General features: G+C 34.7%; 1 protein-coding gene across 2 annotated transcripts; it reads left to right on the top strand.

Annotated features, from left to right (window-relative positions):
* Positions 1 to 2332: 2332 nt before the first annotated feature.
* Positions 2333 to 16141, top strand: LOC127944780 (ankyrin repeat domain-containing protein SOWAHB-like). Of its 2 annotated transcripts, none has more exons than XM_052541027.1 (7): positions 2333 to 2590; positions 7139 to 7200; positions 8061 to 8300; positions 11665 to 11760; positions 14519 to 14575; positions 14659 to 14760; positions 14902 to 16141. In XM_052541027.1, exons 1-7 carry the CDS (start codon positions 2467 to 2469, stop codon positions 14977 to 14979), a joined length of 759 nt encoding a protein of 252 aa, XP_052396987.1. In that variant the 5' UTR covers positions 2333 to 2466; the 3' UTR covers positions 14980 to 16141. The 2 variants fall into 2 exon arrangements, with proteins under 2 accessions (XP_052396987.1, XP_052396986.1); XM_052541026.1 differs by having other exon boundaries at positions 11662 to 11760.
* Positions 16142 to 16828: the final 687 nt, after the last annotated feature.

Raw genomic sequence — 16828 nt, 5'->3', positions numbered from 1 at the left:
TAAAAAATTATAATATTAATCTCAAATAAATATTAAAACCGCTTTATTATTATATTTATTTTTGCAGCTAATAATTTATATTTTAGCTGCAAAATAAAAGATTATATAATATAATAGATTAATAATATTTGTAATATTTAAAGAAGATGTAACCTTACCACCCACATTCCCATCCCGTCCTGTCCCGACCACTTTATTAAGACAAATTTACTGCTTAATCTTAATGTATTATTTAATTGTCATTATTTGTTACCACAAATATAATATAATATAATATAATATTAGGAAAAATATGATGATTAATAATACTTATTATATTATTTATTTAATTATATTTATTTTTTGGTGATTATTTGTCATGACAAATAATAAAGATAAATATATAATAAATATAAACATTAAAAAGCATCACAAACTATTACTAATAAGGTTCACATAATTTATATGCCATAAGGAACCAGGCAACCTTTTTTATGACTTCTGTGTGGCTTAATATTTAAGCTGTTTTTCTGTTCTGATTCTGTCCCATTAGTCATAACATATGTCTGCAAGCTCATAATCATTACTTAGGTGTTTCGAAAAATGAAAGTGACCATACGGCACAGTTTAAAAAAAAACAACTTTACAGAGATTACTGTTATTGTATCAGCCCTAAGAAGCTTATTGTCATTCCACTGTTGTATTTTTAAAGAGGTTAATGCACATGATAATGAAATGAAAAGCATATTATTTAATGAAATGGAAATCCATTTGGAGATGCCAGACGCTGCCAGTGAGAAAGGAGGTAGAGTTGTTTTTACCACCATGTGAATTTTACAGTAAAATACTGGTGTTGCTGTAGTTTAATTTACAGTATATTCCTATATTACATTAAATAACTATTTTAACTGCATTTTTTTTTTACTTTAAAATGTGTATGCCATATTTAGAGGAAGGATGTAAAATGCAATATATATTTTCCTGATTGCTGAATATTAATGACTGGCAGCTGAATTTTTTATTTAAACTATTCATTAACTGCATAAGCTTTAAACAGTATTCAACTGCATGAAATGTTGTATAATGCATATTAATTTATTATTTCACAAAACAAAATAATGAAAATAATAATTTGACACTTCTGAAAAACAGGGTTTTCCACAGAATTTCACAAATTTGCATTTATGTATTTATTATTTTGAATTCCAAAATAAATTGAGAACTTGAAACATATTACCCTGTATGACTTTAAAACCAAAATTAACAAACATTCTCATAATAAAACAGTTCTAAAAACCACAAACTGATGCTGGAACAGATGCTATTCCATCACAGCTGCAAAGAGTGCTAGAAATATTGAAAAGAACAAAACAGGTAGATAGAGGGATGACAGAAATAGAGATAGATAAATGATGGCAGACACAGTCAAAAACGGATATAGGGATGACAGACACAGTCAGATACAGACAGATAATGGCTGTAAACAGAGCAGCGCTGTGCTAATAAATGTTATCATATAAAATGAAAATACCATTGAAACTGTTCTGAAGACAGTTGGTTCCTTTCAAAGAATCATTCACATAAAAAAAAAAAATACTTGCTACAAGTAGGGTAAACAAGAAACACGTTCAAGGCGCACACGTAGATGGTTGTCCTGGTAATAAAGAGCGAAAATAGCAACCTTTCATGTTTTAGCGTTTATGTGTATATCATATATGAAAAGCATTTTAGGGGCCCTTGGCTTTAGGGGTCCAAGGCAGTCACCTACCTTTGCCTATGGTTAACTCTGCCTCTGTTTACCACGGTTGTGAATAACTCACAATGCCTCTGAAATTAGAAATTTACAGCAATATACTGTATGTTTGCTTCAAAACGCCAGGTGACCACAGAATACACTGCAGTTTACAGCAATATGCTGTATTATTAGAAAAACAGCCCACTGCTTTAAAATATTGCTGTTTACAGCAATCTATTTGTGTTTGATTTCCTACCCAAATCTTTATCATGTTACTCCATACTGAACAGAAGCTAAATAAGTCTGACTATAGTGCGGGTGAAGCGTGTGGCTAAGCGTCATCAAATGAGTGTCCAGAAGAGATTGTTGCGAAATGTTCAGTCACATCCAGTCATTAAACATTATATATATATAGCTATATATATATATATATATATATATATATATATATATATATATATATACACACACACACACACACACACACACACACAGATATCCTTACTTATCCTTTATTAATTCTCTTTATTGGTCTCTTCAGAACACAAAGGGTTAACTGTAGGAGGTTCTGTTTGCAGAGAAGGGTGGAGTGAGTTTGGCCAATCTGTGTGTGAACACTTTTTCCAGCATTGGCTATTTGGCTTCTAGCAAAGCCATGTCTCAGCATCTTCGAGAAGAACCCGTGACGACTAACTTACATCACATTTATTGTAAAATATTGTAAAACATCTTGTTTCAGTTCCCTGTCAGAGATGGGCGAGATCAGTGAAGCGTCCTTGCTGGATTATATCTGTTCCTCTGGAGGAAAAGTCAAAAATTCTGATCTGTCCAAAGCATATAAGCATTTTATAAACCATAGCGATTTGCAGCTACGTGGTGAGTAAATAAGAATATAATTTTTCACTTACGCGTTCGAGCACTGCAAGCACGCGACGGAATGCGCGCTCACATGCACAAACAACGTTTTGCGTTTAGAAACACAGCAAGCTCAACTGAATGAAACACAACGCGTGGGGTCTCGAGACTAATTTTGGTAAATTAATTTAATAAAATCGATTTTTTTATTTGACACGCGAACGAAACGCTCGAGGAGCGAAGCAACTGACGCACGTGACAGAACGCGTTAGGTTAGAATACACTTTTAAATTAACGTTATGTCGAATTAAAAACTCGCTTCGCTTGAGGAATGTCTGTAACGTTTTTAGTTGATTAAAAACCTGTAAAGTAAGTAACTGTGGCAATTAGATAAAAAGAAAAAATACAAAGAAAACTTCCATCAGATAGAATTACACACAGCATTCTGTCATTTCCTTTTGCTCCCTCAGAAAGGGTCTCCACATTCCCAAACCATAACAGTTGAGCTCTAAATGCAATATTCACTTACTTGATTCATATCCCGGTATTTATCAAATGGTCATAGTGAATTGTGCAACACACTGAATGCAGTAATAACCGGAGTAAGCTGATATTCCGAATTCTGTAAATCTGAATAACACATCTGGCGTTCGTTTGTATCTGTGCATTTCCAAATTAAGATAAATCTGAGTGTTATTATGTATAGAAAGTTGTGAAAAGTTGAGCTATTGGGATTTGGCACAAGGAAGAGACTCTTTTCCTTGAATCTGAATATGACCTCATTTTTAATAATATTGGAATATTCCTGTCCCCGTGAACACATTCAGTATCTTATTTTGATAAATGCTGAGTTGATAATGCTGATTAATTCTTTTTTGATGGCTCAAATGAATCGTTTGTTGTTTTACCCTAATAGACTGATGTGTGTTTGCTGATAAATTGTCAAATATTTGATAATTTTTAGATTTACACCTCATTAATGCTCAGTTTCAGCACATTTATCGGTTGGTTGATGCACAGTTTATTTTCACAATTTTTTATTTTTTTTATTTTTTATTTGTGTGTGTGTTTATGTGTTCTCAGTATTGCTTCCCTGAATAATTTATAGATCTCAGCATCTGCCACTGAAAAACATATTGGTTGAACACTAGTGTTTTGTGTATGAACATTAATATTTAATTAATTTTTTTTGTAAAAATGAAATAGTGTAGCAAAGTGGGCCAAATTATCAAACATGATGTTCTCATAAGCCATTTAAATTGTAATTAAATTAGACGATGTTACATTTAATCCTACATGCATGTGTCAAACATGAATTTATGAAGCAATTATCTGTAATGGCTTTAATGCCTTGTCCAGCTGTGCTGGTACAGTTGTGTACAGAGGTTTCAAAATCTGCATTCATCTGGTACCATCTGACATCGCTAACCAATTTTCATAATTATTTGTGATTACCACACCAGTCAGGCATGATGTGCTGTGTAATTCTGGAGTTAAAATTATTTTAGTCCTTTTTAGGGATGTTTTGATGGGATCTCAGGCAGTTGCTATATTCTGTGTGGGAAGATAGAGTCCTCATGTAGTTGGCAAGCATAGACTAATAAATGTGCTCAGAAATCTAAACTGTGTGCCTCTGAGCACCCCGACAGGAATTCTGTGGGCTACAACTGTTAAGTGTTGACTTCCCTTATGGTTTCCTGTTGTCATCCCTGTCTTTTCCTCTGGCAGGAAAACGGAAAGGTTGTGTAGGGTACATTCTGTACTTAAAGATCTTAGTCCAGATATATTTTCCCTGTTTGGCACAGTCCAGTTTAAGTGGCTCTCAACGTTTAACCCTTTATTCTCATTTTTAACCTATTTTATAAACAAGTTTTTGAAAGTTTATAATAAATTTATGTATTATTATTTTTTATTTTTTTTACAAAAAACTGAACAAATGTAAAAATAAACAATAATAAAAATAAGAATATAATAAAAGGTAAAATAAAACATTTGAAATCAATCAATCAATCTGCCAGTTCAGTAATACAGTGAGTAGGGGAGATGTAAAAATATAATTTAACAAAGATAAAATATTATAAAACTTTTTTTTTTTTTCAAATTATATAGCTAATTATAGGCTACAAGTCTTTTGGTCCCTTTGAGTGAGAGTGATTACATTTTTGGGTCAGTGGCAACTTAAAGATTGAAAAGCCCAGACTTAGACTATGCAATGCACTAAATATGTGTTGAGCCAATATGACATGTTTTTTTTTTATTTTATTTATATTTTTATGCTATTTTGAAAGATGAATACTTCAGAAAAATCTTGCATGTTGACCTTCAACAAAGTGGCTCAAAATCTAGAATCAACTGTCTGTTGCTGTGGCAACAAAATAACTATTTCACAGAAATGAAACCTTGGATCCAGTAAAACAGCATCTGCAAACAAGCCTGTGTGATAGAAAAATTTAACAGGACCACGTACAGTTAAAACTAAAGCAGCGGTTTTCAAACTGTGGGTCTCAAATCACCACAGAGGGGACATAAGTGGAAGAATGATGGTACATTCATTTCATGTCAGAAATGTGAAATGTCTGTGTTCTCAGATTCAGTTCATGGTGTTCACATCTTGTTTACATATTTCTGACATGACGCATTACAGCAGCGCTTCCTGAACTCCCTCTCCTCACGGTCTGCAGTGCATGTTAAAAACAAACAGTCACCACCTGTGTAGTCTGATTCATGAACAAATGACTCTTAAGAGTCTGAATCAGTGTGCTGAATCTCTTGCTGAATGAACTCTGTCGGAGTGGCTACTGAATCAACATATGACTCACTTTGCATTTCATAGCTCATTGTGTCCCTATATTCACAATATTAATCAGCACCATTGCACCATCGATTTTTTATTTTTTTTTAAATGCATATTTGGTTTGAAAATGTGCGTAGGAATATATCAGCATCTACTGTGTAGTCCGAAAGTTGTAACAAATGACTCTTATGAGTTGGTTAATAACTGATTCAAACAAACTGACTGAATCAGTATGATGAATGTTATTTTGTATGAACTTCATCAGAGGGGCTACTGAATCATCATATTACTCGCTAACTGAACTGGAAGTTCCATGACAAAGCTCATTATGTCAGTATAGGTATTCTTATTTGTGGCACAAATAAAGCAAATATATATTCTACTTAGGGAAATAGAATGAAACTAAAGGAGGGGAAATGTCTTCCTGGGATCTAAATAAAACTACAATCCAGCAGGAATGGTTGTTGAAAAGGCATATGAGGATACTCCCTCTCTGTTATTTAATAATTTTCTGTTCTGGTATGGTAACTCAAGCCAGCTTCTGGTTTCTCCCTGCTGCAGTCGGTCTGTGCTGAAGTGATGTTGCATAACCTCACAAACTCCCACAGATCAGGAATCGGAGTCCATTGTGTGTGCCAAACGTTAAACATCTAACATTTGAATCAGTTCGGGAGTTCGTAGAGGGTTCGCGAATCATTTGAGTCAGTTCGGGAGTTCGGAGCGGGTTCGCGAATCATTGAGTCAATTTGGGGATCGCAAATCATTTGAGTCAGTTTGGGAGTTCGGAGCGGCTTCGCGGATCATTTGAATCAATTCGAGAGTTCGGGTTCGCGAATCATCTGAGTCAGTTCGGGAGTTCGGAGCGGGATCGAGAATCTTTTGAATCAGTTCGGGAGTTCGTAGTTGGTTTGCAATTCATTTGAGTCAGTTCGGGAGTTCAAAGCGGGTTCGCGAATCATTTGAGTCAATTTGGTGATCACGAATGATCATTTGAATCAGTTCGGGAGTTCAAAGCGGGCCACTTAAAGCACTGGTTCAAGGGTTAATTTTAATCACAGAAAACAGGTAATATTGTTTTTAGTAGTTTTGTTATTTTGTTGACAAAAATAACCCTTAGGCCATTCAAGGTGGAAATTAGTTTGTTTCTTCATCGCAAAAGATTTGGAGAAATGTAGCATTATATCACTCACTCACCAATGGATCCTCTGCAGTGAATGGGTGCCATCAGAATGAGAATTCAAACAGCTGATAAAAACATCACAATAATCCACAAGTAATCCACACAAATCCAATTATGGATTCGTTTCTTACAGATTACTTGTGGATTATTGTAATGTTTTTAATCAGCTGTTTGGATTCTGATTCTGGCGGCACCCATTCACTGCAGAGAATCCATTGGTGAGCAAGTGATGGAATGCTAAATATCTGTTACGATGAAAAAAACAAGCACAACTACATCTCAAAATGCAAAATGTAAATTTTGGGGTGAACTATTCCTTTTAAAGCTAATGCTAATTCTTTCATCTTTTACACAAAAGAAAAAAGTGCATTTAGAACAAGTAACTAATTTTGTGTTCCACAAAATAAAGCCTCTAGCCTCTGATATGCTTGGGATTTCTTCTAATGTTGAGTTTTGGTTTACAAAGGAAAGAACGAATGCAAGGTCATATTGTAAATGTAACCTTTCTTTTAAGATACATTGGGAAAACATGTTGTGAAAAAAATGTTTGCCAGCACATACTCATGACACTTTAATCTCCCTTTTTTCTTTCCAGCCAAATACAGAGAAGAGTTCAAACTCGTCATTGATAGAATTGCAGTGGGGAAATCTGAAAATGTGAGTACATGTGTTGTCAAATCATTATTGCAGAGTTTAAATGAATTAACTCATCGTTCAGTTTCAATACGATCAGATTTTATTCCCTGTCCCTGAAGAATATTCGCAACAGGTTTCTATTCCCACAGTGACTCATTATTTACACTGTGACTGGGATAGGCTTCACTTTCTCACGTTTATGCTATAACAACACCCTTATGATTTAAGATCATTGTCCTACGTGTTTACTTTCCCTTGGAATGAGATCACTTTCAGTCTATTATGAACTGTAATCCATTGTTTTCCAGCCATACATTGCCATTCATAAATTTGGGGTCAGTAAGAATTGTAGTGTTTTTGAAGGGTATCTCTTGTACTCACAAAGAATGCATTTATTTGATCAAAAATTAAGTAAAATATTGTGAGAAATTATTACAATTTTAATTAACTGTTTTCTGTTTACATATATTTAAAAATGTTATTTATTCCTATGATGCAAAGCTGAATTTTCTGCATCATAACTCCAGTCTTCAGTGTCACATGATCTTCAGAAATCATTCTAATATGCTGATTTTCTGCTCTAGAAAAAGATTTTCTTATCTATGTTGAAAACGTTTTTCTGCTTTATATTCTTGTGGAAACTGAGATCAATTCTTTCTTTTCTTTTTTTGAGATAGAAATGGGAATTATTTGTAACCATATCTTTAATGTCACTTTTGATCAATTTAATGTATTGATGATACAGTATATAAAAATATAAATTTCTTTAAGAAAAACACTTATGTTTATATAATTCTGTTAAATGTAGTCATAAACCATTTATTTTTTGTTTTAGATTTTTATATAACAGTATAAAAGTAATGGTTCCTTTTTAATTTTAGGGGGAGAAATATCTTGTCCTCAAGAAGAAGTATAGACCGCAAATGCAAGATCAAGAGCCTGGCTCTGGAAAGGAAGGACTATCAATCAAGCAGTTTCATCCAAACACACAAAATGATCTCCAGGTCTCCAATCCAGGGCAGAACCGTAACCCAACAGCTCAGAAACCGGCACTGGTGGGCTGGTGCTCAGGACCCATGATTACAGTCACAGAGGCAACAGAACCGACCTATACAGATAATGTGAGTGATTGATTATGATAGCTCTCCTTTACTCTTAATCAGAATCAGCTTTATTCACCAAGTGTACACAAACAAACAAGGAATTTGTTGTGGTTTTTAAGAAGCCCTTGGTACATACGTGCATATATAAATATATACATATCATATATTCATATCTGACATGAGAACAGAAACAGGTTGTGTCCAGGGTGAGACAGGTCTGTGATGATGTTACCTGCCCGTTTCTTCACTCTGGAGTTGTACAAGTCCTGAAGATTGTGCAGGTGGACACAAATGTGATTCTTTCTGCTGTCCTAACAGTCCACTGCAGTCTTCTTACATCTGATTTGCTGGCTGACCCAAACCAGACAGTTACAGAGGAGCACAGAACCGACTCACTAACAGCCCAATAAAACTGTGTCCTATGCGCCTGTGGCAGGTTGAACTTTTTCAGTTGACGAAGGATGTATAACCTCTGCTGAGCCTTTTTCATGATGGAGTCAATGTGAGTGTCCCACTTCAGGTCCTGAGAGATTGTGGTTCCCAGGAATCTGAATGACTCCATTGCAGCTACAGTGATGTCCATAATGGTGAGTGGGGGAGAGCAGGGGGGTTTCTCCTGAAGTCCACTATCGCCTCCACAGGTATGAGCATGTTCTTGGATGAGGCCGATGACTGTAGTGGCATCTGCAAATTTCAGGAGTTTGAAAGAGGGGTCTTTAGAGGTGCATTCATATGTGTAGAGGGAGAATAGCAGTGGGGAAAGAACGCAGCCCTGAGGAGCTCCGGTGCTAATGGTGCAGGTGTTGGATGTGAGTTTTCCCAGCGTCACTAGCCACTGCCTGTCTGTCAGGAAGTTGGTGATCCACTGAAAGATGGAGGTGGGCATTGAGAGCTGGGTCAGTTTATTCTGAAGGGGGTCCGGGATGATGGTGTTGAAAGCACAGCTGAAATCCACACACAAGATCTTTGCATAAGTCCCTGGTTTGTCCAGATGTTGCAGGATGTAGTGTAGTCCCATATTCACTGCATCATCCATAGACCTTTATTGTTTTTTTGTAAGCAAACAGCAAGGGTCCAGTAATGTCCTGTGGGCCAACACCATTCTCTTACATGAATTCATCACCACAGACGTTAAAACGACAGGTCTGTAGTCATTAAGTCCTGAGATTTTTTGGTTTCAGTGATGATGGTGGAGTGTATGAAACAGGAGGAGACTTCACACAGTTCCAGTGATCTGTTGAAGATCAGTGTGAAGATGGATGATTGACAGTTAATAAAGAGAGCTTCCATGTTTGGGCAGCACATCTTCTTTAAAACTGCCATGTCTGTATACCAGCCTTCATTGATACAGAAACATAATCCACCACCTCTCGTTTTCCCAGACGACTTTGGTGATGCAGTACTTTCTGAACATCTGGAAGCCTGTTAGATAAAGCTCGTTGTCCGGGATGGCTCCGTTCAGCCAGGTTTCCATAAGGCAGAGTGCTGCGGAGTATAAAAAGTCATTTTTTGTGCGGGTGAGTTGTAGTTCGTCTGATTTATTTTCAAGGGAGCAGAGATTCGGAAGATGAATACTCGGCAGCAGAGTCCTAAAACCACGATGTTGGAATTTCACAAGCATACAGTGTGTTTCCATTGCTTGCGACGCCTTTAGTGCTTGTATAGGAACACAGCTCCTCCGACTAAATGTTTAGTAAAATGTCTGAATGTTCCTACGTCGGCAAAAATGTATCCGTGCTAGTCCTTATGTCCAAGAGTTTTTTTCTTGTAAAGCTAATCGGAAAAATGATGCTTAAGAAAGGATAAACAAACAAAAACGGTAAAAGTATCAAGGAAGACGTGTGGAGATGTTTACGAAGAAGAAATGAGCTGAAAAGGAATCTGAAATCTGAGTAATGCCTAGCATGATATATTCTCATCAACTAGTGTAAAACTCTTGTGAATTTCAGGTCACTATTAATCATTTTCCAGGATATCACCCAGAGTCAGGTGTTTTTACTAAATGTTTTCTAGCTGCATTACAGAAGCAGCTGGTGATCAGAGAAATCTTGTCAAAAGAAGATAACATAGTGTTTCAGTTGCCTGTCCCTTAGCTGGAGGACTTCAGCCGTTAAAAACGTTATTTTGAACTTTGCATATTGAAACTTCCAACAAGGGAGAGTATAGTGAGCATGTAAATTTTCATTTTTGGAATGACTCATTGCTGCTGTTTTTTTATTAATTTTTTTGCTTGGTTTTAAGATAATCTTCACTTATCTTTGAATCCTTGAAGGATTTTTGGATCATAGAAGTTTTTGAGGTTTGCATCTCTGTGTGCCGGCCTTGACAAAAACCTCACACAGAAGATCTGTGTACAATGTCATGTGTTAAAGTGTCTCAGCACAACATTAACATGACTTTTATTTGCAAGCATAACTGTTTGTGCAAATCGGTGATGGTCTTATGATTTCAATGTGAAAATTTTTATATTTCTCTATAAAGGTAAATATCATAAACATATCCATTGAGTCTCTATTACAAGAATTTGTGAGCTGATGATAGGGTTATTATAGTTAGCTAAAAGTATTATTATTATTTTTTTTATTGAAGTAAAACTAAAATAAAATATAAGTATTTGATTGAACAATTAGAAATGATGCCAAACTGAAATTTAAGTTGAAGCACTAAAAGTACTAACTGGGAAAAATCTTACATTTATATACATTTTATATATACATATAAAATTAAGAAATCTAATAAAAATGCAAAAAAATGCAATTCAATCTAAAAATTTAAAGTGAAAAAATTGAAACCAATTCTGAGTCTTTAATATGAGAATGTTATGTTCAAAGAAAAACTCAAATGTCTTATTTCTTAAGGAATTAGTTTAAGCTGAAGCACTAAAACTAACTACTAGCAAATGTTTTTATAAAAGAATTAAGCACATGACAAAACTACTAGAATTAAACTAAAAATAAAATGAAACCTGAAAGTAAATTTATTTCAAAATCTTAATATAAACTTTGATAGTAAATTGTACTAAAATAATACTGGTTGCCGATTGGCAGTTTTCAGCCACACATTGAGTTCATCTCAACATAGAGTTCAACACATAATAGTGTGGGTTTCCTGTCAGCGCTTATTTCAGCCAACTTTGTCTAGAAAACCGTTAAACAGAAATAGCCTATAATATGAAAGTAGCTGCATGAAAACACAATCTTCCTGTAGTTAAGTTTTTCTGATCTCTGTATAAGAATGCATATCCATCCATGTATGTCTGTGAGAATGTGTTTGGCCCATTGATCTGCTGTTTTGTCAGCATCAGCTGATTGAAGTGCAGTGGAGAGATCCTTACTATTTGATCTTAGTGAAGTGTAACTTCTGCTTTTCTTGTGATTAGCAGGCCGACAGCACCCTCTCACCGCCAGACGAGGAGAAACCAGACGAGCTTTCAGCTTCAGACAGAGAAGATGAACTCGACAAGGATTCAGGGTCAAAGGTTAGAGTCAAGTAGCTTGAGTAACCTCATCTGTTTTTTTTCTTCTCGTTTCTTTTGATCACACACTTTTTTTAATTTTTGTGTTAAAACACATTTTCATGATTCAGAACAACTTTTCTTAGTTGTCATGAAAGCACTAAACATTGAAGGGCCAATGACATTTCTGTATGTATCAGTTTACACACTTAAAAAAAACAAAAAAAAAACATAACCAAAGCATTTCGTACAGACAATGACTTTACCTTATTTGATTTAACAGTATTAAAATATCTGAAATAAAATTTATTTTGATATTTTATCCTGCGCTTAAAATTAACATGTCTAAAAGATTTACAGTCCAGATAAAAATAAATAAAGAAAAACAAAAGATATTATATATAACATAATATTATTCAATAAATATTATTATATTAAATAATATAGTGTTCTAATATTTAAAATAAGATTAATTAAAATGGAAATTGTATAAAAAAAATATAAATTGTAAAAAACAAATTATAAAGTAATTTGGCATATTTTAAAAAATGATGTATTTACCAATCAATGCACTCGCCCTGCTAATTATGTTTCAAGACCTATATATCTATAGTAAAAAAATAAAAATAAAAGTCTTAAAAAATATTAATGTATTCAAAAATAACAGATGAAGCTGTTTTATTTTAAAACTAAAAAGTTACAAAATGTTAAAATAAAAAAATTAAAAAGCTAAATTAATGTACATTTTATGTAGTCATCATGCAAAAAGCCATTTTTTTGTCGTGTGACAATACTACCATAAACAGGAAATGACATCACAGGGAACCCCACTGTCGACCCTCACGACTGTGCCAAGCCTTTTTTAATACTGCTTATCAATCTGTAAACCCCCAAGAAAACTTCATAATAAAAAAATATGTTTGCAAAATCTTTTAGGTAAAGATTATTTAAAAAATTCAATATGTTGTGACTTTATATTTGATTATTACACCACTTCAGAACTTTAGGTGATAATTGTTATCTTAAGGTAACACGGAAAACCAGCATCAACAAATACGGTAGATTACATTAAAACAAAAATAAAAATATTGTACATGCATTTGAAACTTTTTTTTGTTTAAAGCTTTTTCCTTACGATTGTCGTATTATTTGTCATTGCTCTTATTTGTACATTCTAATAATTCACCCAAAAGCTGACAATAATTAAAGAGGGCTCGCAAACTAGCTTCTCAAATGATATCTATAATGTTAGGACTAACCAAAAGGTGGCGCCAGAATAAATAGCTGGATTTTTGAGAGGCTTTATTTCAGCCAGGGGTGACAGCATGGATGACACTTTCATTTGCATTTGAATGAGACTTTCTATTCTTGTGCAAAACAGCAACATGCTCCACCTCATTATAGAGAAAATGATCATCTGTGCCCTCCGAACATTTGTATGCAGATCAGTCTGAGATGAGGCTTGTTAAAGGCCAGTGGCATCATGTTGGAACATGGGATTTTATGCTTGATTTTAATCCTTTTTATTAAATGTTTTATGTAATATATATTCACACACACAAGTAATATAAATGTATATTTTTGTATAAAATTTTAATTTTAAAGCTTTCTCTTTCAACTGCACTGCTCGCAAACTGTTTAAGTGGAAGAGATTCACACATAATAGCTCTTCACACCGAAAGCTGTTTCCAAAAAGTCATAAAAAAGCGTCTATTCCTATATAAGAATTATTCATGTGATGCATTGAAACTGAAATCATCTGCATAACACCACATGTTTAATATTTTACAATGCGGCTAATCTCTTTCGTTGACGTGTTTGGGTTTCACTACTATTTATTTGTTACGTCTGGTTGATTTTCACATGGAAAAAAATAACTTTGCATGCAATTATTCGGTCAAATTTGTTTCAAAAGGAAATCTGTCTGACTTAGTTCCTATTTAAGCACAGGTAAACAAATATTGCATGCAGTCTTTAGGAAAAGAGACCTTGTTAGTTTAGCCTATATGAAAGAGTGCAAGTGTTTTCCCACTGTCCGCTCGGACACTCAAAGGCTGTCCGGAGATCAATTAACCATCACGTGCCCTGCAAAAATGACTCAACCGCTCCATTTTCCCTCACATTAATCAGCCTGACTGACACTGTGGTACATAAATAGAAATTGACCGTCGCTTTGGCTCTCATAATGGTTCTTCTGGTAAAATGGTGTACGATTTAATAACACAAAGGCATAGTTAGAGCAATTTGGTGCTCATTGGAGCTATTAGTTCACCTCTGTGTGGTTTTAAACATTTTGTAACCTGCGACTTGAGGGCAAATTGGAGGAATTATCCTTTGCTTTAGCGATCTCCCATTTCAACGAGCTGATTTATTGTGCTTTTGAGGTAAACATCCCTGGAAGTTTTGTTTCTGGTATTCGGTGTGAGTACTGACAAACAGAGCAGCATTACGGGGGTTTCCTGTATTCGCTGTGTTGACTGCATCTTCGCTGGGGTCCGTTTATGTTTATGTGTGCTCTGAGGACTTTGTGGTCTGTTTACATTGTTTATTTGCCACCAGAGTACGTTCGTTCTTCACAGCGCTGGGTTCCCCTCCACTCATTCCACAACTGTAGAACAGGAAGAGGAAATGCATGACTGCAAACCACAACGCCCACTCTAGTGTGTCACTTTATTTACGCTACTCTCTAGTTTCAGACTGACTCCTTCTAGCTCCAGGTGATTCTGACAGGTGGTTTTGTGACTGATTTTGTGAATCATATCGTATCCTGTTCCTTTCCCAGAGTGAATCCGAGCAGGATGAGGAGTGTGGAGGCAGTTTGGGATCCACCGCTGTGGCTGTGAGTGTAATGGCGCATAACTCATCAGTGTAAAAATTAGATTTCAGGGTAAGATTGCTAACGTAAAGGACTTTTCTTGACAGCTGGATCCTCTTGAGAAAGAGTGGATCTTCTCAGCAGCAAGTGGCAAACTGTCTCACCTCACTCAGCTCCTGAAACAAGACTCTTCCCTGACCAATAAAAAGGTAGGAAGAGCTCATATATCATTAGTATATACTGCATTAAGTGTCCAAATGAATGTTAGTAGACTGCCTGCGTCTCAACCCATAAATTCAGTTTTAATAATTACATTTTATTTATTTTTTTACATGCTCGGAACAAACCAGGACTTCACCTCAGTAAGTCTGCAACCAATCATGCAACACTGCGCTTATAGTACAAGTTATAAGTTTGGACATGTATGACTGAATTCATATTTCTGATAATTATTAAAAACCTCAGCATAAGATCGAAACGAATTTTGGTAACACGTTGATTTCTTTACAAAACTACATTTTAATAATTGAAAATAAATTATTAATGATATTAAATTCTACTATATTCATAAATAATTTAGTAATGTACTATATTAATAAATCATTATATTAAAGGGGTCATATGATGCGATTTCAAGTTTTTCTTTCTCTTTGGTGTGTTACAAGCTGATTGTGCATAGATAAGATCCCTGAAGTGGCAAAGACTAAAGTCTCAAATCCAGACACGCTTCTACATATCTATGTCACTATGTGGAAATATTTGTGTAATGCCGCCCAAATGTTCACCCAAAGAAAGAAGGCTGGTTTCAGTAACAGTTAGTGTTGAAGCAGTCATGTCAGGGAGATGCTGTGTGTATCGAGGCGAAAGCAAAAGCACTTTATTTGACCTTCTGAAAGTAGATGCATTTAGGGATATTTAAGATTACTTACAACAGAACAGCAACGCATTTTTTGGACGACCGTTTCATGAACCTAGGAGAAGAGGTCATTCTGACTTTGCTATGATAATCTGGCGCTTTTGAATCAGATACTGGAAGTATGTTTTGTTATTAGTTTAAGTATTTGCTATTGACTGTTCAAATGTTGTGTGTGTGTGTGTGTTTGTGTGTGTGTGTGAGAGAGAGCGAGAGAGACAGTCACACAGTGGAGACAGCTGTCTTAACCGTCCATGGCTTGTGTAATGCAAACACATACGAGCTTCATCACTGTGTCTGTCAGGTGACTCTGTTCCCCTTTCAGGCTTGAACTGATGGTTAAACTAAGGACATTATTAACTGTCTTTACATTCATTTAGAAAGATGAAGCTTGCGATTATGGAAAGGGGAGTTACATTTCTGATGAGTACTTGCGGTGTTCGGCCAATCACAATGCACTAGGTCAGTTGGCCAATCAGAGCAGACTGCACTCGTTGGAAGGAGGTATGCATTTGAGAGAGGCGGGGCACAATAATCTACAGTATTTGTTTTTTGAATTTTTAAAGTATTTTAATATATTCTGTTACACCAAATACTCCAAATAATGATCTTTAAAAAAGCATCATATGGCCCATTTAAAATATTATTTAAATAAATTAATAAAGATAAATTAATAATAAATATATGCTATATATATATATATATATATATATATATATATATATATATATATATATATATATATATATATATATATATATATATATATATATATATATATATAAATAACCCTTATATATGCCCTATATTAATTCCTTGAATACTGTTTTAAAAGTATCCCGGGATGTAGCTTGTGACATTGATTGAGAGGATTGGTTTAAAAGAATGTCATTAATTAATCACTAAACAAACCTCATACCTTCCATTTGTGAAAATTGATTGTTGTATTGACTTTACTAATCTTCTGAAAATTTCCAATGTATAAAAATGTCAAATTAAAGGAGCATATGTTTTCATCATTCAAAACCTCTAAAAGTCCTGAATGAAAATATGTCCACTTAACTTGGTTCTCATTTTGTTATTGTGTAACTTCATTAATTGATTTCTTTCTCTCTCTCTTTCTCTCATTTCTTTTCCTATTTGACTTCAAAAAGGGGGTAAGTAAAATATTTTCTTTTTTTCAGTTTAATGGGGAAACTAGTTTACCGAGTCAAGATCTCATGCTTGGCTGCATTCTCACTCAAAACAGCAAGAAAAACACAGCAATTTAGTATTTTGTTGAAAAAGCTAGTTAACAGAATACCTACAATATTTTTTTGTTGTTCATTTTGAGTTCCTCTGTCTTTTTAAAGCATTATTATGTT

This window comes from Carassius gibelio, chromosome A23 (assembly GCF_023724105.1).
Source record: "Carassius gibelio isolate Cgi1373 ecotype wild population from Czech Republic chromosome A23, carGib1.2-hapl.c, whole genome shotgun sequence".
Classification (NCBI taxonomy): domain Eukaryota; kingdom Metazoa; phylum Chordata; class Actinopteri; order Cypriniformes; family Cyprinidae; genus Carassius; species Carassius gibelio.
The sequence above is the reverse complement of the archived record's forward strand: the minus strand, read 5'-3'. Positions and strand labels throughout refer to the sequence as shown.